Source organism: Aricia agestis, chromosome 3, assembly GCF_905147365.1.
Source record: "Aricia agestis chromosome 3, ilAriAges1.1, whole genome shotgun sequence".
In the NCBI taxonomy this organism is placed as follows: domain Eukaryota; kingdom Metazoa; phylum Arthropoda; class Insecta; order Lepidoptera; family Lycaenidae; genus Aricia; species Aricia agestis.
The window spans coordinates 12,949,919-12,973,137 of NC_056408.1; the positions used below are offsets into that span (position 1 = coordinate 12,949,919).

Here is a 23,219-nt window from a genome sequence, read left to right on the forward strand (position 1 = left end):
ATAATCTTATTTGTTTGTTTTTCTATCTTCTTTGCATTTTTGAGAAAATAAAATGAATATATTTTTGATAATTTCTTCATAGGGAGGTGATTTTGCAGATACGAGGTAAATATTATAGTACAATGTGTCCCGACACCAGTGAGAGAAAGAAAAAGTTTGAGAGCCAATTTGTCAATAAAATATGCCAAACATTAAAGGTTAAGACACTGGTGTGTCACACATTATATTATATATAATACGCCTTGTCCTATTAATGTAGGGCCTGTACCTTAAACAAAGTGAATGTTTCAGATATTGTCAACGAAGACGAATTCAACACAAAGTTACAAAACTACTACAGTAAGATAAATAAAAAAAGCAAAAAATTGGAGTGGACGAGTGATAGAATACAAAATGTTATTCGATTGTTGGAAGAATACAGTAGCAGAAAAGCTCAAGGCAGACGAGCGTCGAGCAGCCACTACCATCACGCGAGAAAATACGATGTTATGAATATCGGGAGCCAACAAATTTTAATTGTTAAGAAAAAGCATATGTCAGGACCAATACAGATCGTACCCACGGAGGAATATTACAAGACGATATTCGACGCACATGTTGCAACCGGACATGGGGGTCGAGACAAAATTATTCGCAATCTGAAAGATAAATACTTGGTACCGATAGTTGCGGTTAATATATTCCTAAGTTTGTGTAAGACATGTTTGTCAAAGAGGAGTTTACCAAAAACTGGAATAGCCTAACCGTTTTGATCACTTGATGCCTTAAAAGGGCCCAATCGCTAAGATATTTTTAAAGCATTGTAAAATATAAGCAAAGTGACAATGTGTAGTGTTATAGCTCTTATAAAATATCTTTCTGTACGTTACAAGAATAAAAATTCAGAAATTGTTCTTTAAATTAATATGTTTTTATTTTGAACAGTACATTTTATACTTTACTAACAATAAGTGGAGTACACTTGTTTCTGTCGTTTTTTATGTCACCACTAAATTCAGAGTCAGCGAACATCATACAAAGTGCTTTAAAACAGTCGTGTCTTACAGTGGGTTACCTAGGTTCTAATATTCAATGGGTGACCAACCTCGCGGGCAAGAAGCTCGCCGTGCTCGACGGGTTCTCGTTCTACAACGACGGCAACTCGCTGAATAACTCCAAGTGGCGCTGCACCAGGGGCGGCACTTGCCGGGCGAGATTCCACGTAGACCTGCCCACGCAGAAGATCCGCCGGTACCAGCCCGTGCACGACCACCCTGCGCCCTCCTTCTATATACATAACGGTCTCTACATGAAAACGAACAAATAGACTTACCTTCTGATGAGTGATGATAATTTTATTGCTTAATTACCACTACATATAGAAGAGATAACATTGTCAATATGGTGCTCCTTACAAATCGATGCGATCACTTAGCAGTGCGAAATGGGACAGAAATCATGTCTCCCCCGATACTGCTGTTTTATTCCAAGTGTAATGCAAGTTCTTCGTTTGCAATTATAAATACATAGTAGTAAAGGGAGTTTTGCGGGTAATACGAATTGCATGTTTTAAGAGTTAAACAAAATTCTTTGCTGAATCAGAGGGTGTTTTTGAATAGTTTTTGGCAAAGATCTACGTCATTAACAGATAATATCTGTGAGTGATGTAGATCTTTGCTAATATATTATATTGACAGAGAAGAGAGAATTACGACCAATGGGTCATTGGTATAATAATTAATACTAGAGATCGCCTAATGGTCTAAATTCGACCTTACTTGCAACGACATTAGGACTACTACCTATATTTTGTAAAAAAATTTAAGCATTGTCTAAATTATCTAAAATTAAATAAAAAAAAACAATAATCCATTTTCAATTTGTCAACTTGTTGTCAACAGACTTCATAAATAAAATAGTATAATTCGTATGTATAGGCTTGTCACTCAAAAATCTGACATTTTTCGTAGCAGTAGTAGTGTCGTTGTGTGTGTAACGTTTTATTTGTTAAAAATATATATGATAAAAGCATAATTTTAAAATAATATTAGCTCGATGCACTCCTTCACCATATAAACTATAACTGTGCGAAATTTCATGCATCTACGTTTTTTCCCCATTTTTCGTAAAAAGGGTTACAAAATTTTTCTCTCACGTATTAATATATATATAGATTATTACTTAAATCTATTAGTATTTACTCTAAAGTGCCATATCGAGATCTTTAGAGAACACTATAAGATTTATATTTTTAATTTATCAAATCTTACTCTTTGTTCTTTGATAATAAAAAAAAAATGTTTTGTTTGATTGGTTAAGTTATACTTATTGACATATTAGGTAAGATAGACGTAGAGATTAGATTAGACAAGCTAAAAAAATACTCTATATATTATGATCTCGAGAGTTCTATGTCAATGTTGTAAAGAAATACTTCAGAAAATATTAAATCCCACCAAAAACATTTTCATGTAAAAATGTTGCCAAGATGAGAACATAATATTATAGTTCGTCGTGTCAAAAAGTAGTGAGATCTGATGTAGAGCCAAGTTTCTAACCTTACATACTCAACCCTAAATCTAAAAACCTTAATTTTACCCTAAAGCACGGCAAAATATTTGATAATAATATTATAATGTGTCAGCCGCACAAGGAGAATCTATAAACTCTACACATTAGTCAAAATCGGTGGCCTGGCCATTTATCATTACTGTGTATTTTAGTTTAGTTTAGTATTAAGTTCAAAGCCCTGGCGAATAACAAAATGGCCAAGCCACCGATTTTCAACTATCTGGCATTATTCAAACCAAAGTTACGAGGGTTCAAAAATACGACGAAACGTTTCGAGAAAAGGTAGGTAGTGCCCTTGCGCGCTTCGCTTGGCTCATCTTGGCGGCGGCACTCCCGTGCCCCCAGATACCGGTACCAAGGAAAAACGTTTACTTTAATTTTATTTCTAAGTTTCAATTATAATAATATTATCTATAGTAAAATTGATACTAGCATGTTGATTTCATTATTTAATGCAGCACTGTGTAATATCCATAAAGTTAATATACCGAGCAGGTATATTAACTTTATGGTAATATCCCGCTTCTTCCAAATTATCAAAGCGTCGCCTTAATATTCCACTAATATCGATTTTTCAGAATCAGCGATATCGATTTTTCAGAATCCCTTTTTTTACAGATGTATTTTTGATTGATTATTCTGTGTTATAAAAGTTGACCAATCGTGTTATGCTATGGGTAATTTAAAGACAAAGACATGATGAATACTGACAATGAACTTTAATTTCTTAGCTTTAGTGATTGCTGAGAAAAATCGAAATCGCTACAGCCAAATCATCAAGGCGCCGCCTTAAAAGACTTAAGTTTGCATTGCATGCTCAGCAAATTTTTACAAAAAACTACAAACAATAACTGTATTGTTTGTAGTTTTTTGTAAAAATTTGCTGAGCTGCTTTCACTAACATTTGTTATTTTTTCAGGCCAATGTCATTCATTTGAATGGTTAAATTGTGATCGTAGCTCTGTTTTACAAGACAACGAGGAGCCGGTTGCATCACTAGATCTGGACTCTATCGTCGTGGCAACACCTCAAGCAAGTAGCTCACTCTCTACTTCAACAAAATCTTCGTTTTGTAAAAGAAAATATAATGGTAAAAGGAGGAGGCGCGAAAGTGAATGGCTGGATAACAAAAGAAAAATTAATAGAAGTTTAGGAAAAGATTACATAAGTCGAAACGGTACACTTGTAAAAGCTAAAAAAATTGGTGCTAAATGCCCAGAAACTTGTCGATTGAAATGTCACACAAAAGTTTCTGAAGAACAAAGGAAACGTATCTTCGACAGTTTTTGGTTAATAGGCGATAGAGCAAAGCAATGGGAATATTTAGCTCAACTTGCTTTAAGGAAGACTGCACGAAGGATGCAAACGGACAGAAAATGTAATCGCAAATATACCATTAAGTATCATTTACCATCAAACACGGAAGAGCAAGACATTTTGCAGCCAATTGAAGTTTGCAAAACAATGTTTCTTAATACTTTTTCTGTGGGCGTGCAAACGGTCTATACAGCACTAGATAAAAATAGTGAAGCTACAATGAATATTAGAAGCCGAAGGCTGCCGCAGAATGTTTGACTGATGAAGACGTCAAAGAATTCAGCATAAGGCTGCGTTTCCACAGGAGATGAGCTAATCTATAGGTTCTTAAAAACACATTTCTCACAACGTAGCTTAGCTCAGCTCCGGTGGATACGCAGCCTAATAGATAGAATGCGTTAGGGCAATACTAGGCAACTGACACTTAGGTTTTGCGGCAAACTAGCCCGATTGATGGCATTAGATAGGTATACCCGAGGAAATTGATTCCTATGCAGTTGACAGACCTACGTCGTTTGGTCGGCTTCTGTCAATTCAATGTTAGCTGTCGGTCGGATTGGTTTGACTCGCGACCAAATTACGAGTACTTCGTCCGCCATCTGCTTAGGAATCAACTACTCTGATAGTACATAACAAGCCTTTGTCGATTCTATAATTTTCAAAAATAATGTGATTGAAGAATGAAGTGTTAAACTCGATATAAAGAGTAATGATTAACAGAGAGACCATTGGTCACTTCATTAATATAAATCATTATTCAATTTTGTATTATTTTAGTGATAAATTTTGTTCTGTACTCACGAACATAATTAATAATACTATTATTTTCTCATAATAAAAAAAACTATTCTACAAAGTAGAACAAAATATAGTATTATTCCCCGTAAAGAGTTCATTGTGTAATATCATGATGTTAGCGCATCTCTCATAGAAACCTAGTAGTCAAAAGTAACTCTTTCAGCACTTTTACCTTTATAGGGAACTTTGTATTATATGTACATATTATTTAGTATTTCTTATAGTATATTTTAATTATCTCGATACGGCACTTTAACATCATGTTAAAGTGCCGTATCGAGATAATTAAAATATTATGCTATGAGAAATACTAACTAATGCTTATTTTAATTTACTAAATACACCTTGAAAAATAATTAAAAATTAATTATCTCCACTCACTATAATTACTCACCATAATCTCAAGTACTCTATGGTAATACAAATGTTATAAAAAATTACTTTACCAAGAAATAAATATTTTATTTTGTTTTTGAGTCTAAATCATATATATCTACTTAATAAAAATGTCAATAGTAGCATGTTCGTTTCATTATTTAATGCAGTGCCATGTAGTATTCCACTTTTTTCCACTTAATTTAAGAGTTGAGACCACCAACCTTAAATTAGCAATAAGTCTATACTAATTATAGTAGTAATCATTGTACAATGTGTCCCGACACCGGTGTCCGAGTCTTTAATGTCATGATATTGTATAGCATATTTTATCGACAAATTGGCTCTTAAACTTTTCTGTCTCTCACAGTTCTAAAATGGCAGCCATTTTAGTTTTTCTCAGGCTTTCACACTAATCTGACTAATACTTCATAAGAAAATCGTTATAACTTCTAAACTATCTGACGTAGAGACAAACTTGTCGATTGAGGTATAAATGTATTTACTTAAATTCTTTAGATATTTTTGAACATTATATGATTTTGAACTAGACAACATCTTAAAAAATTATAAAAAAAATTATAGGTTAGAACACAAAATATGCTTAACGGCTACCAATTTTAACTTTTTTTGGATTAGCTGATTTTTTATATTATTATATAATAATATATTATTACATCTTTAGAACCACTTACATTTATTTTTTATTTTTAGGCCCAGGTTATTCATTTGAACTTTAGATCTACTTACATTTTTTTTTTCATTTTTAGGCCCAGGTGATTCATTTGAATGGTTAAATTGTGATCGTAGCTCGGTTTTACAAGATAACGAGGAGACGGTTGCATCACCAGATTCTATCGTCGTGGCAACACCTCAAGCAATTAGCTCATTCCCTACTTCAACAAATCAGTCATTTTCTGAAAGAAAATGTAAAGGTAAAAGGAGGAGGCGCGAAAGTGAATGGCTGGATAACAAAAGAAAATTAAATAGAAATTTAGGAAAAGATTACATAAGTCGAAACGGCACACTAGTAAAAGCTAAAAAAATGGGTGCTAAATGCCCATCAACTTGTCGAATGAAATGTCATACAAAACTTTCTGAAGAACAAAGAAAACATATTTTTGACAGTTTTTGGTCACTAGGCGACAGAAAAAAGCAGTGGGAATATTTAGCTCGACTCGCTTTAAGGAAGATTAAACGAAGGATATTTACTGACAGGCAATCGAATCGCAAATATACCATTAAATATCATTTACCATCAAACACGGAAGAGCAAGACATTTTGCAGCCAATTGAAGTTTGCAAAACAATGTTTCTTAATACTTTTTCTGTTAGCGAGCAAACGGTCTATACAGCACTAGATAAAAATAGTGAAGCTACAAGGAACATTAGAAGCCAATGGCCGTCGTAAGCATAAAACTTAGCGCAGAATGTTTCACTGATGAAGACGTCAAAGTTTTCAGCATAGTAGATAGAACGCGTTAAGGCAATAGTAGCCAACTGACATTTTAGGTTTACCGGGAAACTAGCCCGATAAATGGAGCTAGATGGGTATACCTGAGGAAATTGATTCAATTGATTCCTTTGTAGTTGACAGACCTTCGTTGTTTGGTCGGTTTCTGTCAATTCAATGTTAGCTGTTGTCATTCGAATGAGTTTGACTTAACGCGACCAAATTACTTAGGTCCGCCATCTGCCTAGGAATCAAATTCTCTGATAGTACATAACAAGCCATTGTTGATTCTATAATTTTCAGAAATAATGTGATTAAGAATGACGTATTAGCCCAGCCGCAAATTGTCCGAATTCTGATCAGAAACAGTTGAATTTCGCCGGGCCGCCACCCCGCACACTATCCGAAATATCCTGCCGGCGAGTTCAAGCTAACTCGGCTCAGTACAAAATGTAAGAGACAGCGTAGACGTTCAACTGTTTCTGATCAGAAATTTCGGACAATATGCGGCCGGGCTTAAACTCGACATACAGAGTAATGAATTAATCATTAACAGAGAGGCCATGTTCACAACCTTATAAACGAAATGTTTATTTAATTTTGTATTATTTATACGATATTAATTGTTCGGTACTCACAAACATAAAAAATACAATTATTTCCTCGTAATAATACATATGATTCTACAAAGTATAACAATATAAAGTATTACCCAAAAAGAGTTAATTTTGTAAGTAAAGTTTACGGTCAAAATCATGATGTTGGCGCATTTTTCAAAGAACCATAGTAGTCAAAAGTTACTATTTCAGCACTTTTACCTTTATAGGGAACTTTATACAGGGTGCAATGAATTCTATCGGCAAATTTTTTTAGGGCTTAGGTTAGGTAGTACTGAGTGATTATAAAATAAAAAAAAGTACGTGTATTTTTTTTTACAAGGATAAATATTGTATCTAAATTCGGCCAGAATGATTAATTGCACCCTGTAATATAAGTTGCTGTTGTTACCATGTTAAAGTGCCATTATTGGTGTGTGTTTCAAACAAACGTAGTTTGTAACTAGGGAGATACTGAATGTATGCTTAAATTTAAATAAATTGGTATTACTTTGGAAGCTGATATCATGAGTATATTAAACAAAATAGGAAATTTTCATATACTGAATTTTATTGCTGTATTTTTATTATAATTTTGTAGCTTTCAAATTATGAGTTAATAAGGCTCTAAATACGATAAATTGCGGCATCTCCATAGGGGCAGCGCCTTAAATACTTTTTAAATATTTCCATCATTAAAAACCTTAACATCCTCAGAAAGACAATCTGTGCAGTCTGTGGATAATGACTGCGTTGTCGATGTTAGTGTCAGTGTCTGTGAATTGACCTGGAAGTAATTTTGCTGACCGTGTCTTTCCCGGGTAGGCTTTTTGCAGCGGTAATCGACATCCACGCGGGCGGAGCCACGGGCGACCACTAGTTAGGTATATTATATTGTGATATTAATTTATGAACTACTAACATTTTATTTTTATTTTTAGGCCAATGTGATTCATTTGAATGGTTAAATTGTGACCATAGCTCTGTTTTACAAGACAACAAGGAGCCGGTAGCATCACCAGATTTGGACTCTATCGTCGTGGCAACACCTCAAGCTAGTAACTCATTATCTACTTCAACAAATCCTTCGTTTTCTAAAAGAAAATGTAAAGGTAAAAGGAGGAGGCGCGAAAGTGAATGGCTGGATAACAAAAGAAAATTAAATAGAAGTTTAGGAAGAGATTATATAAGTCGAAACGGTAAAGTAGTAAAAGCTAAAAAAATGGGTGCTAATTGCCCATCAACTTGTCGAATGAAATGTCATACAAAAATTTCTGAAGAACAAAGAAAACATATCTTCGACAGTTTTTGGTCACTAGGCGATAGAGCAAAACAGCGGGAATATTTAGCTCAACTCGCTTTAAGGAAAATGAAGCGAAGGATACTTACGGACAGACAATCGAATCGCAAATATACTATTAAGTATCATTTGCCATCAAACACGGAAGAGCAAGATATTTTGCAGCCAATTGAAGTTTGCAAAACAATGTTTCTTAATACTTTTTCAGTAGGAAAGCAAACGGTTTATACAGCAATAGATAAAAATTGTAAAACTACAAGGAATATGAGAAGCCGATGGCCGTCGTAAGCATAAAAATCAGCGCCGAATGTTCCTCTGATGGAGACGTCAAAGTATTCAGCATAGTAGATATAACGCGTTAAGGCAATTTTAGCCAACTGAAATTTATTTTAGGTTTTGCGGCAAATTATCCTGATAGGCGCTAGGTAGGTACATAACAAGCCTTTGTCGAATCTATAATTTTCAGAAATAATGTGATTGAAGAATGACAAGATAAACTCGATATAGCCTCCTGACACCTGGCGTCCTTTATAAAGTGCTAAATAAACCATACTCTAAAGGCCGAGTATTTCTTGACATCTTAGTTCGACAACGGACGACCGACCTTTATGTAGTATCAATTCCCGGGTAGTTGTATTTTCCCGCTAAAAAAGTATTAGACCCGCCAATGCTAGCAACCAATGAAATTTAACCAATGGCAATAGTTTGTCCTTGGATTTCGATAGAGATCGCATGATAAGTGCCCTTCATTTGCGCGAAATTTGCTCAGGAGTTTACAACAGTGGCGGCGCGTGGCCGACGCAGTAAGTAAAATTTACTTTTTTTTTGTTTTATTCACTTGTCATATTGTAGATATTTTATAGAATTCTAAATTATAAAATATTCTTACAAAACTACATCATTTTGTCAAGAAATAAAGCATAATTAAGTAAATAAACTGTCGTAAAGAAATTAGTCCTTTAGAAAGGCACTTCGTACGCAATTTCAAATTAAAGTATGTGCAATTGATCCTTTGTATATCCATGTCGGCCGTAGTACTTAACATAGTATATTTATGTTATATTGTTATATAATTCTATTTATATATAATTATTATTTTCAGCGTTAGAAGACCGCAATATAACTGAATTATTAAATAACTCGAGTTTGAAGACTTAAGTGAGTATGAAGATTTAATTGAGAGACACGCTTCATAAACGAATCCCTATCTTCAGCAGACGACGGCTCGAAGGCAGTTCCAACAGCGCTGATAGCAATTCACCAAGAGGCTGGGGTAGTGCTCGTAGTCCAGGCAGGGATATTGGTCGTCGAGGCCGGGGCAGACGACGTGCTGGGTGTCGGGTTCGTACATGTGGTGGCACTCGCAGTCGAGGGCTGGCTCAGCCACAAGACGCTCCTTTGTGGTAGTCTTGTGACTATTTATTAATATCTTGGTAGAAATAAATAAATATGTGTATGTTTGGTACCCAATTTGTGACACTTAACTTACTACTTATATATATAACGTACTTAAGATTATATTAAAAAATAAAAATATTTGTATTACTTAAACACCTAACCTACTTATGCCATAATGACCTAAAGTCCTTTTCAAAGGACAAAAAATACCTAAACTTCAATATGATCAAATAATACCAAAAAACATTTGTTTTAGTGAAATTCCCGAAAACCCCTGGTTTATGTTTTATTTAACTTGCAAAGCCTCAGCCTTTGCACCATAAACATTTTAATGCTTTATAAAGGACATTCGGCCATATTGGCAAGTGATTTCAGTTATAGCTCGGGTATCAGGAGGATAGGTACAGAGTAATGATGAACAGAGAGACCATTTACATCTTAATAAACGAAATCTTTATTCAATTTTGTATTATTTAAAGGATATTTGTTATGAATTAATGAACTTTAAAAAATTATTTCCTCATAATAACACAATATATGATTCTACAACGTAAAGAGTTCATTGAGTAAGTAAAGAAGCAAGAATATATTTTTTAACTATTTTACGGTCAAACTCATGATGTTGGCGCATTTCTCATAGAAATATAGTAGTCATTATTTTTAACAAAAAATGAAAACCGACTTCCAAGATAAAAACAATAATAACATCCTTATAATATGAACTAAAAAGTATTAAATAATTTTTCTTATCTAATATTGCCTTTTTCCGAATTCGGCTAAACCTGAACTAGGTATTTCTGTACTCAATCTTCGTCATTTTGGAGTCGGTACCAGATATAGCTGAATCTTTAGTTCTCTGACAGAATATTTGAAACTTTTAGAACTGGCAGCCTGGCAGTAGAACATAATGCATATAACCTCCTCCTTTTTGGAAGTCGGTTAAAAAGTAACTCTTTTAGCGTTACCTTTATAGGGAACTCTATATTATAAGGGACACGTACTTATTACTACGTTAAAGTGTCATATCGAGATATTTAAAGTATTCTTTAAGACTTTAAATGTATTTTAATTTATCGAATACACCTTGAAACTAAATTAAAAATAAATTCTCTCAACTCACTATAACTCACCAATGACCTCGAGTGTTCTATGATTTTATATAAATGTTGTAAAAAAATACTGAAAAAATATAATTCAGTTACCAACAAAAAATTAATATTTTATTTTGTTTTTAAGTCTAAGGGCCTGTTTCACCACTTTCTGATAAAGTGCCGAATAGGCTGGTGTATTCAAAACTAAGTGATAATACTTTAGGGTGTGTATGTGTTCCTTGTAGATAGTTCACTGTGAAAGTAGCAGCGCTGAAAAACCAACATTTTACTTCTGTATGACGAAACTCGAGACGCTGAGACGCACGGCCTTACAAAAGTGAAAAAAAGTCTTTCAGTGTTGCTAATGAAACAATGAACTCTCTATAAGGAACATATACATACCCTAAAGTAATATTACTTAGTTTTGTTACACTCTGTATATAAAATTGACAAACTCAGTGAGATGGTCGCTAAAATAATTTATAATTGGATGCTCTTAAGCATTTGTGTACTAAGTACTAACCCACAAAAAATACATACCTATCAACGTTTGAATTGCAGTCATGTTCTTTAGATGATTTTGAACAAGACTGCTTTCAAAATGTACCTACAAAAAATGTGGGTTAGGACACAAATGTTTAACAGCGACCAATTCTTGTTTATAGTTTTTGTACAAATAAGCTAAGTTTTATTATTATTTAATATGATGTAAATATAAGAACCACTAACATTTTTTTTATTTTCAGGGCCAGACCATTCATTTGAATGGTTAAATTGTGATCGTAGGACTGTTTTACAAGATAACGAGGAGCCGGTTGCATCACCAGATTTGGACTCTATCGTCGTGGCGACACCTCAAGCAAGTAGCTCATTCTCTACTTCGACAAATCCGTCATTTTCTGAAAGAAAATGTAAAGGAAAAAGGAGGAAGCGCGAAAGTGAATGGCTGGATAACAAAAGAAAATTAAATAGAAGTTTAGGAAAAGGTTATATAAGCCGAAGCGGTACAAAAGTAGAAGCTAAAAAAATGGGTGCTCGATGCCCAGAAAGTTGTCGATTGAAATGTCACACAAAATTTTCTGAAGAACAAAGAAAACATATCTTTGACAGTTTTTGGTCACTAGGCGACAGAAAAAAGCAGTGGAAATATTTAGCTCAACTCGCTTTGAGGAAGACTGCGCGAAGGATACTTACGGACAGAAAATTTAATCGCAATTATACCATTAAATATCATTTACCATCAAACACGGAAGATCAAGACATTTTGCAGCCAATTGAAGTTTGCAAAAGAATGTTTCTTAATACTTTTTCTGTGGGCGAGCGGTCGGTCTATACAGCAATACATAAAAATAGTGAAACTTCTGATCGTAACTATAGAAACCAGCGCATTATTTAACTGATGAAAACGTCAAAGTGTTCAGCACAATAAACCATAAAGTTAATATACCTAGCGGAATAGAGCAACAATCTCGAGCTGTCAAACGTAACCGAAATTGGTTTTCATCTGTGTGAAAAATAATAATATGTGTACGTATACACTTACACAAGCATGATTGAACATGAATTCTATGAGATTAAATTGTCAACGTGCGGCACGTGCCGACTGGACGTCAAAAAAAGAGTGCTGCTGTCATGTATCACACGTCTTTTTTGCCACGCAATGTTAGGGTGTACACAGACGGACCGCATTTCAATTGCAATCCAATCGCAAATTGCAGTTCAAGTGCAGTTTGAATGCAGTTGACACGACTGCAATAGAACTGCAAACCAAACAGTTCACACGACTGCACGCCGATTGCAACTGAACTGCAATCTGACTGCGCGTTTGGTTTGCAGTTCTATTGCAGTCGTGTCAACTGCATTCAAACTGCACTTGAACTGCAATTTGCAGTTAGATTGCAGTTGAAATGCGGTCCGTCTGTATAGATCCTTAGGGTCTACACAGACGGACCGCATTTCAACTGCAATCTTACTGATAGTGACATCTCGCTTGTTCAGGCCTTTGTTTCTCTATTCCGCTAGGTATATTAACTTTATGCAATAAACAGAACGCGTTTTGTGATATTATATTTTCTTTAAGTACTAGAACTCCTAGATAACGCTCTCAATTATCGAGCGAAAATCGTTCATTTTCCGAGATAAAAAGTATCCTTTGTTTTTTCCCGGGACTCGGAGTATATCCTGCTGTAGCTGGGTATGACCAGCAAAATCGGTTCATCGGTTTGGGCGTGAAATAGTAACTGACATACTTTCGCAGTTATAATATTATTAGTGTGGATGTTCGTTTTTTCTGGCGTTTTTATAATGAATAATCGTTTCGTATTAGTTATTACTAAATTGTTAGTTATTAATATTAATAAAGAAACATAATAACCAAATTATTTTGTTTTATTAACTCCACGCTGAACTAACACTAAAATATGGATGTAGTCGGAAATAAATAATTTGGATTTTCAACACAATGACATCTTTTAGTAAGAAAATGAAAGGTTGCTAAAATTTTGGAACCCTGCATTTTCGAAGGACTTGTAGTTCCGAGGTATGTGTAAATAAATTCAATTTTTTATTACTTGGATATCGATTTATTTAGAATTCACCTTACTAATTCCATGTTAAGTCAGTACCGGCTAACTATATTCAGAAGTTTTCGGGGCCGAGATATCTACCTTGCATCTCTTCAGCTCTGGCCTGTTGATGTTGAACTTTGTTAAGCAGGATGGAACCGTTGCATTCACATTAACTGTAGTCGTTTGATTGAGCAAGTAGATGGTCCTAACAAGCTTCGTTTTCCTCTTCTTTTGCCCCTTCAGGTATCTTAGCTGGTGGAGGTGGGTTTGAGAAGCTGCGCGTTCCTTTCTTCGTTCATGATGTTAACGACGTATTGCATGAAGCGCCATAGTGACGGTTTAGCGAGTTTGAGCTGTACGTCTGAGTAAATATTACTTAATTTCATATTATGTAGGTACTACGTCTGTATCCTTAACGTTACGCAACCATCCGCTGCGTGCAATATGCTATTCCAATAAACCTTCTTCTTCTTCTTCTTTAATGGCAGTTTCATGGATTGCCAATGTCAGAGTGTATCAGATAGACTTGGCTCTATTAACGGCCGTTCCCAATATTTGATCTATCTCTGGTTTTGCCCTACTAGAGATAGGAATAGCTCACATTAGACATTAGAGACATATATTTTATGTCAATTTTGAGCTATTCCTAATTCCTACCTTTAGTAGGGCAAAACCAGAGATAGATCAAATATTGGGAATGGCCGTAAGTCAATAAACCTTTCTGGTCACTGTCAATAAACGTCACCACTCATCATATATTTTGTTTGGCAGTTCAATGGGCGACAGATATTGATGGCCGTCTCGTGGCCATTCTTGGCGGGTTCTCATATTACAACTACGCCAACACGTCGACTTCGAAGTGGCGCTGTACGAAACCGGACTGCGGGGGGAAGTTCACCACCAACCCTCTCTTCCAGGTCATTCAGTATCAACCCACACACGACCATCCAGCTCCATCATTCGTCATACACGAGGGTGTTTACGTTGAAACTGACAAGACTATACCTAATATATGACAGGAGATATAGACGCACAGTTTAGTTTTTTTTTTACCCAACTCTTCTCAGTCTCAGTCTCTTCTCAGTCTCAGTTCTCAGTCCTTCACCTGGCATCCCAGATTTTAATATGCCGCAGTAAAAGTGTTATCAATTTTAAAACTGTTAGGTACCGTTATATGTTATGATACTTTGTACGAATAAAGAGCTTATACGTCAAGCAAGATTGTGATATGCTTTTTGTTGAGGCTTCTTTTTAAAAGGTTCATTCAATTATTGATTTTCAGTACAATGGGTCAAGAACAAAGCAAACAAAACCCTGGGTTTGATTGACGGGTACACCTTCTACTTTGCCAGGAGTACTCTATCGACGACATCTTGGCGATGTACCCGAGGGACGAGCTGCAAGGCGCGGTTCGTCTGCGCCCGCGCACCCGACTTACCCATACTTAAGAAGAACCTATGTCATACGCACAGGGCTCCTAATTATACCATGAAAAATGGTTACTACCATAAAAGTGAGGGAGCTCATAAATATTGACTATCTTCAACAAATAACACAGGTTTTTCATTATGTCTTCCACGATTACTAGAATAATGTATGTTATTTTGTCAATAATTAAGTAATTTAATATTGACGATATTTTTTATTTCACATGCACATTGCACGCCATTCGTTGCCTCGCTAGTAAAATATGCGTTAAAGTTTTGTACCAAGATATTTGTACCAAGACATTCTGGGATAATTTTTTTTAGTTGTTGTGGTGCCGAAATCAAACGGGAGTCAGGTTGCTCTGGTCGACGGATACTCTTTTTCCCGGGACAGTCAGCAGACGAACTTCGTGAACGGCTCAAGGTGGCGGTGCACAATGTACCGCTTTTGCCGATCCTACTTCTCCATGACAGACAACCGTGTCATCATCTCATCCAGAATATCACACAACCACCCACGGCCGCAGTTTACGATCAAACGTGGATTGTATTATAAGTTGTAATATTGTCTAATGTAGTGTTTATCAAATAAATTGATAAGCAAATGGGCCTGCGAGATTTTGTCAGGATATGTCAAGCTGACAGTGACGAACTTGATTTGACCTAACCAGACCAAAAGACGTAGTTCCGCCATCTGTATTTGAATCAATTGCTGTGATGGAAGTAAGTCCTACCAAATATTTCATAAGACTGATTTGCCTTTGAAGGCTTGATTCATTAAATGACAAGAGGTTTTTTGTTTTTTTTTTTCGTTAACGAGATTTTAAACCTCTAAAGAGAACTAAAAAGAGGTTAAGTTAGGTTGAAAGAACGAGGTTTAAATACAGTATTTGACGTTAAATATATTTCAGGAGCAATTCAACTGGTCGAGAAGGTGAATGGTAAGAAGTTGGCCATCTACCACGGGTACACATTCTACTTGGTGTACAGGAGGTCGGACACGAGTATGTGGAGGTGCACCTTCACACACCAATGCAAGTCCCGATTCACCATCGACGATAACCTCCAGATCGTCAGGCAGAAAATCTATCATAACCACAACCCCACCCCTCACACCATATACAATGGGATCTACTTCAAAGTGTAAAGTCGTTGAGTTGTGTTGACTTTAGTTGTTGTGGATGTGTGAATTTGATAGCGAAGGAGGGAAAAGGAATCTTGGCGTGCGGTTGTTGTTTGTAGCTTAATTATGAAAAACGTTAACAAAACGCTAGTGCGTTTCGGAATGTAAGTCATCACTCATCATTGACTCACATTCCGAAACGCACTAGCGTTATAGTTTTTAATTAGCGCCCTGAATATTCAATAAAACAAATTTTTAATAAGGCTAATCTTTCTTAACTTGGAGACATCTCATTTACATTGTAATTTTAAAATAAATTTTAAACTTAGATAAAATATAATGTGAGAAATCAAATAATAATGTAAAATTTAGAATAACATACTGGTTGATTGAATTTATGAATCTAATTTATCTATTTATTACAAAGTCGTGTAAGTACAAAGAACATTCAAATAGCTTAATAGATTTCCGAAAGTAATTATTTTTTTGTTAACTGGCTTGACTTTACATTTCTTTATTGTAGCTTTTATTTTTTAATATATAATACACAATACTAAATGTTTATTTAATTGCGGAACCCCTTCATACAATTCTAAGTGCCTGTTTCACTACTGATAAAGTGCCTAATATTTTTATTCACAACTTTTTTGACAGATTCTCCATACTTGATCTGTCAAGTTAATTGGTGGATAGCCTTATCAGGAAGTGGTGAAATAGGCCCTAAATAAGCTAGCAGTGTCTGCAACATTGTTCCGGGTTTAATTTTTCTGTCTATACAATACTTGAAGTTTTTGTATGTCCTATCAGCAGATCCTCCCCGTAACAGCTCAAATCCACCAATGATTCCCTTGTCGCCCAAAAATAAAGATCAACAGAGAACCATGGGTCCCCCTTGGGCCTTGCGACTGTAAATTAGGATGCAGTGAAAAATTTCCGGAAGAAGCACGGCCGGCTCGACCACTCGACAGAAATACCACGTTCTCACAGAAAACCGGCGTGAAACAGTGCCTGCGCTGTGTTTCGCCGAGTGAGTGAGTTTACCGGAGGCTCAATTCCCTTCCCTATCCTCCCCTATTGCCTTCCCTTCCCAGTTTTATTTTATATACATTGTAAAAAGTTAGTTGGGACTTATATTTAACAATATGGTCCCCTATTTTCTTTTCAATAAAAAAATTTATTTTCAATAATTACTTTATTTTATTTTCAGATAGTAGGTACGTTTATAGTTTAAGCATTTCATTTGACACAGCTTATTCTTTCAGTTGGTATACGCTGGGTGAAGACCAAAAATGGCAAAGACTTGGCTGTTATCGACGACTACTCCTACTACTGTGGGGTGAAGTGCATGAGCTCCAGCATATGGAGGTGCACCAGAGGTACCAACATCTGCAAGGCGAGGTTCATCCTGTCCAACATCAATGGAAAAATAAAGAAAGCTGATCTCCTACACTACCACCCTCCGTCTACTTTTGTTATTAAAAACGGATTGTATATGAAAATTTAAATGTAAATGTGATGTTAGGTATAAAGCTTAATAGCATGTCTATAAATTCTGTTATAGCCTAGTTATAGCACTTATAGCAAATCAAGGCTAGTAATGATTTGTCGGCTGGTAATCCGACAAAATTACGTCGGTCCACAATCTGTTTTTTATTCAAACCTAATTCTATCAAAGGATAGTAATATTTAAGGTAGACGCATATTATATACGTAGTGCAATATAGATATAAAAAAGTATACTATAATATATAGGTCCCTCGAATTTTGCTCGTATCTACCTTGTGTATATCTTATCTTATATCTTTAAACGAGCAATTCTTGTATATATATATATATATATATATATATATATATATATATATATATATATATATATATATATATATATATATATATATATATATATATATATATATATATATATATATAATTGGAATCTCGGAATCGGCTCCAACGATTTTCATGAAACTTAGTATATAAGGGGTTTCGGGGGCGATAAATCGATCTAGCCAGGAATCATTTTTAGAAAATGTCATTTAATTCGTGTTTTATCAAATACCGAGCAAAGCTCGGTCAAACAGCTAGTTATAATTATGTACACTTATTATGAAAAATGTAAATACTAAAATTATTATATCTTATATCTTTAAACGAGCAATTCTTGTATAATATAATAATATACAAGGTGTAACAAAAATAAGTGATCATACTTTAGGGTGTGTACGTGTTCCTTGTAGAGAGTTCACTGTAAAAGTAGCAGCGCTGAAAGACAAAACTTTTTTTCAATTTTGTATGGGGAAACTCGTGACGCTCGGGCCCTTGCCCATACAAAAGTGAAAAAAAATTTCGTCTTTCAGCGCTGCTACTTTCACAGTGAACTCTCTACAAGGAACAAGTACACACCCTAAAGTATTATCACTTATTTTTGTTACACACTGTATAATTGGAATCTCGGAATCGGCTCCAACGATTTTCATGAAATTTAGTAGATTATGTAATATCTTTTAATTTTAAACGAGCAATTCTTGTATATATATATATACAAGAATTGCTCGTTTAAAATTAAAAGATATTACATAATATATATATTATATATATATATATATATATTTCAATTCCAATTATATATATATATATATATATATATATATATATATATATATATATATATATATATATATATATAATTGGAATCGGCTCCAACGATTTTCATGAAATTTAGTATAGGGGGTTTCGGGGGCGATAAATCGATCTAGCTAGGAATCATTTTTAGAAAATGTCATTTAATTCGTGTTTTATCGAATACCGAGCAAAGCTCGGTCAAGTTAGCTAGTTAGTGTTAAATCATAAAATTACATCATTTAACATTTAACCTTACTTATATTATTAGTGTTAGATCTGTGTATCTGATCTCTAATTCGTAGATTACAATATATAGTAGATTATAATACTTAATGTAATATAGTTTTATTTATATTATATTTAGTTTAGTAAAGCTTTTACTGTTTTGTAAATAAATTTCTTATTATTAACTTATATTTCTTCATTCCACTCCTGTCTTCATAATCTTAAATTAATATTGAATGGGTTATAGGATTACAAAAGGTTAATATTTTGTAATTCTTAGTCAAATTTTAAGTCAACACTTTTAGATAGATCCCTTTAATGTAAAATATACTAAACATACTTTTTTATTTCAGTAATTCTGAATTGGGCGACCAAACCATGTGGCAAAATGCTGGCGATCGTCAACGGGTACACGTTTTATCACCACAAACGGCTCAGCAAAACTGACGTTTGGAGTTGTACCTTCGGATCCCAGTGTAAGGGCAGGCTCACACTCACCAACGACAGTCGGAAGGAGGTCACTAGAGCCCATCTCAACCACAATCACGGACCACCGAAATTCTTCATCCAAGATGGCATTTTCTACCGCCTTTGAAATAAGAACGCGTTGCTTATATTTTAAAAAGATTATTCTTTGTATAAATGGTCGCTGTTAAGCATTAGTGTCCTAACCCACAATTTTTTTTGTTGATAAATTTTGAATGCAGTCTTGTTCTAAATCATCTAAAGAACATAACTGCATTTATAACTCAATACGCAATTTTTATGTGGGTTAGTACACGAATGCTTAACAGCGTCCAAATATAATGATTACGTTATAAGTTTGTTAACTGCCGCACTCAGAGACGAATATGAAGATTTTGATATAAGCCCCCCATAAGCATTTTCTGTACAACTTCTATGAAAGTTAAAAATTAAATGTCTCTAAATGCGGCCGTAAATTGCAAACGTTAATTTCGAGAATCGATTGCAATTTGTCTAAGTACTTACCTAATAATTAGAAGAATAGGAAAGACTTCCCTTTTCCGTAATAGAAGTCGTGCATACCAAAATATAATTGAATCTACTTACGCATTTAACAAGCTTTAAGCTATTAACTTTAAGCTTTACAAAGCTTTTTATTAGTAAGTATAATATTTTTAATTTATAACATTATTTAAATTTATACAATGTGTCCCGGCACCCGATTTTAAAAAGATAGAGGAAATCTTCATCTTAAATAAATTCCTTTAAGTACATACTTCTATCATTTTTTTTCCGAAAGGGTCTACGGTCCGGTTAAGACCATGGCAGTTTAATCGTGGCTATAACTAGTCTGTTGCTAGTTGGTTTGGAGATAAACAATGAGGGGGCCTGGCCCCCTCCTCTAAAGTCACACTTGTGACATTCTAATCGGGCAATAACTTCTATGCTATAAGTATAGTTTAGAAGTTATAACGATTTTCTTATGAAGTATTGGTCAGATTAGTATTTGTTTTCAAAAATTGGAGAACAATTTTTTTTGAAAGCCAATTTGTTAATAATTATAATAAAATATGCCATACATTAAAGGATCGGACACCGGTGTCGGGACACATTGTATAATATACTTATCCTATGGATGATAATAATAAATCTTATTCGTAGCACTTATCAGTGATGTACGATGACATATTATTTTGAATGTAGTTTTTTTTTTGATTATTTTTCCGACCCAAATATCGACCAATAGAATTGCACCATTCGACGTCACGTGGTACAACCTACATGGTATTATACTGATAATTTTTTGAAAATTTTCTCTGGTAGTTGCTATATATAAAAGACAAACACGTCAAACTGACAGGTTGAATTCAATTGTGTCTCATGGTGCAATTATATTGGCCGACATTTGGGACGGAAAAATAATCCCCCGAATACCACACGAGCTTCAAAATTATCTGGCATTTCCCTCAAGGTTCCCTGCAAACAAATAAAGTCGTCAAGTTTTTCAGGAAAAATCACTCGCGCTTCTTTTCAAAAATTCAAAACTTGAATCCTTCATTTGTTTGCAACGAACCTATCGGGAAATATCCGATAATTTTGAAGCTCTTGTGGTATTATAAGTGATAATTCATATTATGCTATAGTCATCAACTTCTACTAGTCGAGATTAATTTTATATTACCTTGACCCAAAGGCCTATTATTACAATAATCTGTATTACTGTTTTGATATTGTCTCTACTTGTATTTAGAATAAAATACATAATATGTGTAAAACATATATAAAGCCGATACCTTATAATCTGGCTTTCAAAATGTTTAAAATAAGTAAGTACTTATTTAATCTACTATTAGTTGGGGAGGGGAAGAGGGGATTTCGGGAGTAGCTCCAGCGTGTCAGATTAAGCTTGTATAGGCTTCCGACATGTGTCTAGTTATCATGGTATAGAAATCAGATTTCTCATGTTATAAAAAAGTAAAGCTTCATATTTTCCTAACTAACGGTATGCAATTGCATGCATTTTTGTATAATTATTATTAAGATATAATAATTTTATGAACAGCTATTATTAGCGTCGTCATTTAAATATAAAAAGAAATTAGGCGTTGTAGTGTGTGTATTTGAATGTCGAATAAAAATATAGATTGAATTGTGTTTAAAATTTTCTTAATCTCTCTGTGGCTCAGTTGGTGGGCTGTTGGTAGCTCAAGCCGGGGGTTGAATCCCGCCGACGGAACAAAAAGTTTTCATAGTTCCTGGATCATGGATGTGTAATAAATATGTGTATCATATAATAAAAATCTTAAATATATGTATACTTAGTATAAAAGTATGAAATATATTTCCGTTGTCTGGTACCCGTAACACACGTCCTTCAGGTACTTAGCACGGGGCCAGACTGACGTGGTGTGAAGCGTCCATAGACACGTCCTTCAGGTACTTAGCACGGGGCCAGACTGACGTGGTGTGAAGCGTCCATAGATATTATTATTATTATTTATGATTTGATTCTTCAATAAACTAATTGCTTCAATCTATGCTAATATTATAAAGCGGAAGAGTTTGTTGATTGAACGCGCTAATCTCAGGAACTACTGGTCCGATTTCAAAAATTATTTTAGTGTTTGATAACCCATTTATCGAGGAAGGCTATAGGCTATAATTATATTATCACGCTAAGACCAATAGGAGCGAAGATAAAGAGGAAAAAGTAAAAAAAAGCGGGGAAAAATATTTGTAAGTGCTTATCTCACGAACTGCTGGAGCAATTTTTATGTTATTTGGCTTACAGATATAGAGTAGACCACGTGAGACCATAGGCTATTTATTTGCGGGAAATGTACGGTTTCCGTGAAATTCCTTATTTACGTATTATAATGTATAGTGGGCTCTGGGTGGAGTGGAGTATGCAAAATGTGAGGACCGTATTCTGTGAATGGGGTTGAAATGAGAAGCATGCAGATTATGATTCTGAATGTCGCCTGGAGTCGTAGCGTTAGGTCACAAGTTGTTCAGAGGCTCATCTTTTAACAGGTTTGACCTAAACGTATAGATATAAAATGTTTGGCTCACGCACATAATGTTAAATCCGACCAATTTCACCCTAGTCAAGCATTGTGAATCAGGCCTTCTTTATTATGTTAAACTTATTATGTTTTTAATACACGCGGGTATATTCACAGATGTATCACTAATACCTCTACGCACCGGTCGGTTTCTGCTGGAAATTGGCGACAACACCTTCTCCACGAACTGCAGGCGTCTGGAAGGCTGCACCACGTGGTACTGCTCCAAACGAGTCAGCAAAAAGTGCCCGGTCCGAGTCAAGATGAAGGACAAAGTTGTCATCGCCATGCTTGGAGTGCATACTCATGAGGGTCCAAACCCAATATTATAAGTGTATAATTGCAGCGATAGATTAAAATCCTAATAGTTTGAAAGTCTATCATATCAACCTTACCAAAAAAAAAATTATACTTATTTTCTACAGTGTTTGATTATTCACAGTTTACATACCAGCATAGTAATTGACCTCCGTGGCTCAATGGTTAGAGTGTGTGGCAACTCAAGCCGGGGGTTGAGGGTTCGAATCCCGCCGACGGAACAAAAAGTTTTTCAATGTTCCTGGGTCATGGATGTGTATTAAATATGTGTATGATATAATAAAAATCTTAAATATATGTATAGTATAAAAGAATTAAATATATTTCCGTTGTCTGATACCTGTAACACAAGTCCTTCAGGTACTTACCATTATATATAGATATTATTATTATTATTATAGTAATCAGTTGACTGATTACAATATTACCTTATGCCCGGATTATCGCGTATTTTGATATGGCATGAGTTAGATGTTGATTGCCAATTTTAATTAAAGGCAAAGAAAGGCGCTAGTCAATAGATAGAATT

The 23,219-nt window shown here is 34.7% G+C and overlaps 1 protein-coding gene across 19 annotated transcripts in view; it reads left to right on the forward strand.

Moving 5' to 3' along the window:
- The window catches only part of LOC121725403 (protein tramtrack, beta isoform-like), a 554,986-nt gene that overhangs the window by 348,186 nt on the left and 183,581 nt on the right, over positions 1-23,219 (forward strand). The window contains exons 5-7 of one of the 19 annotated variants that reach the window (XM_042112322.1): positions 3,470-4,041; positions 11,124-11,126; positions 12,200-12,289. The exons of 12 other annotated variants lie outside the window; for them this stretch is intronic. In XM_042112322.1, the coding sequence (XP_041968256.1) occupies positions 3,470-4,041; positions 11,124-11,126; positions 12,200-12,274 (650 nt within the window). In that variant the 3' untranslated portion in view covers positions 12,275-12,289. Of the gene's footprint in view, positions 1-1,046; positions 1,325-3,469; positions 4,141-11,123; positions 11,127-11,624; positions 12,290-14,216; positions 14,473-17,257; positions 17,515-19,195; positions 19,453-23,219 lie in introns of those variants that run through there. 6 more of the 19 variants (XM_042112321.1, XM_042112320.1, XM_042112359.1 and 3 more) reach the window with 6 other exon arrangements.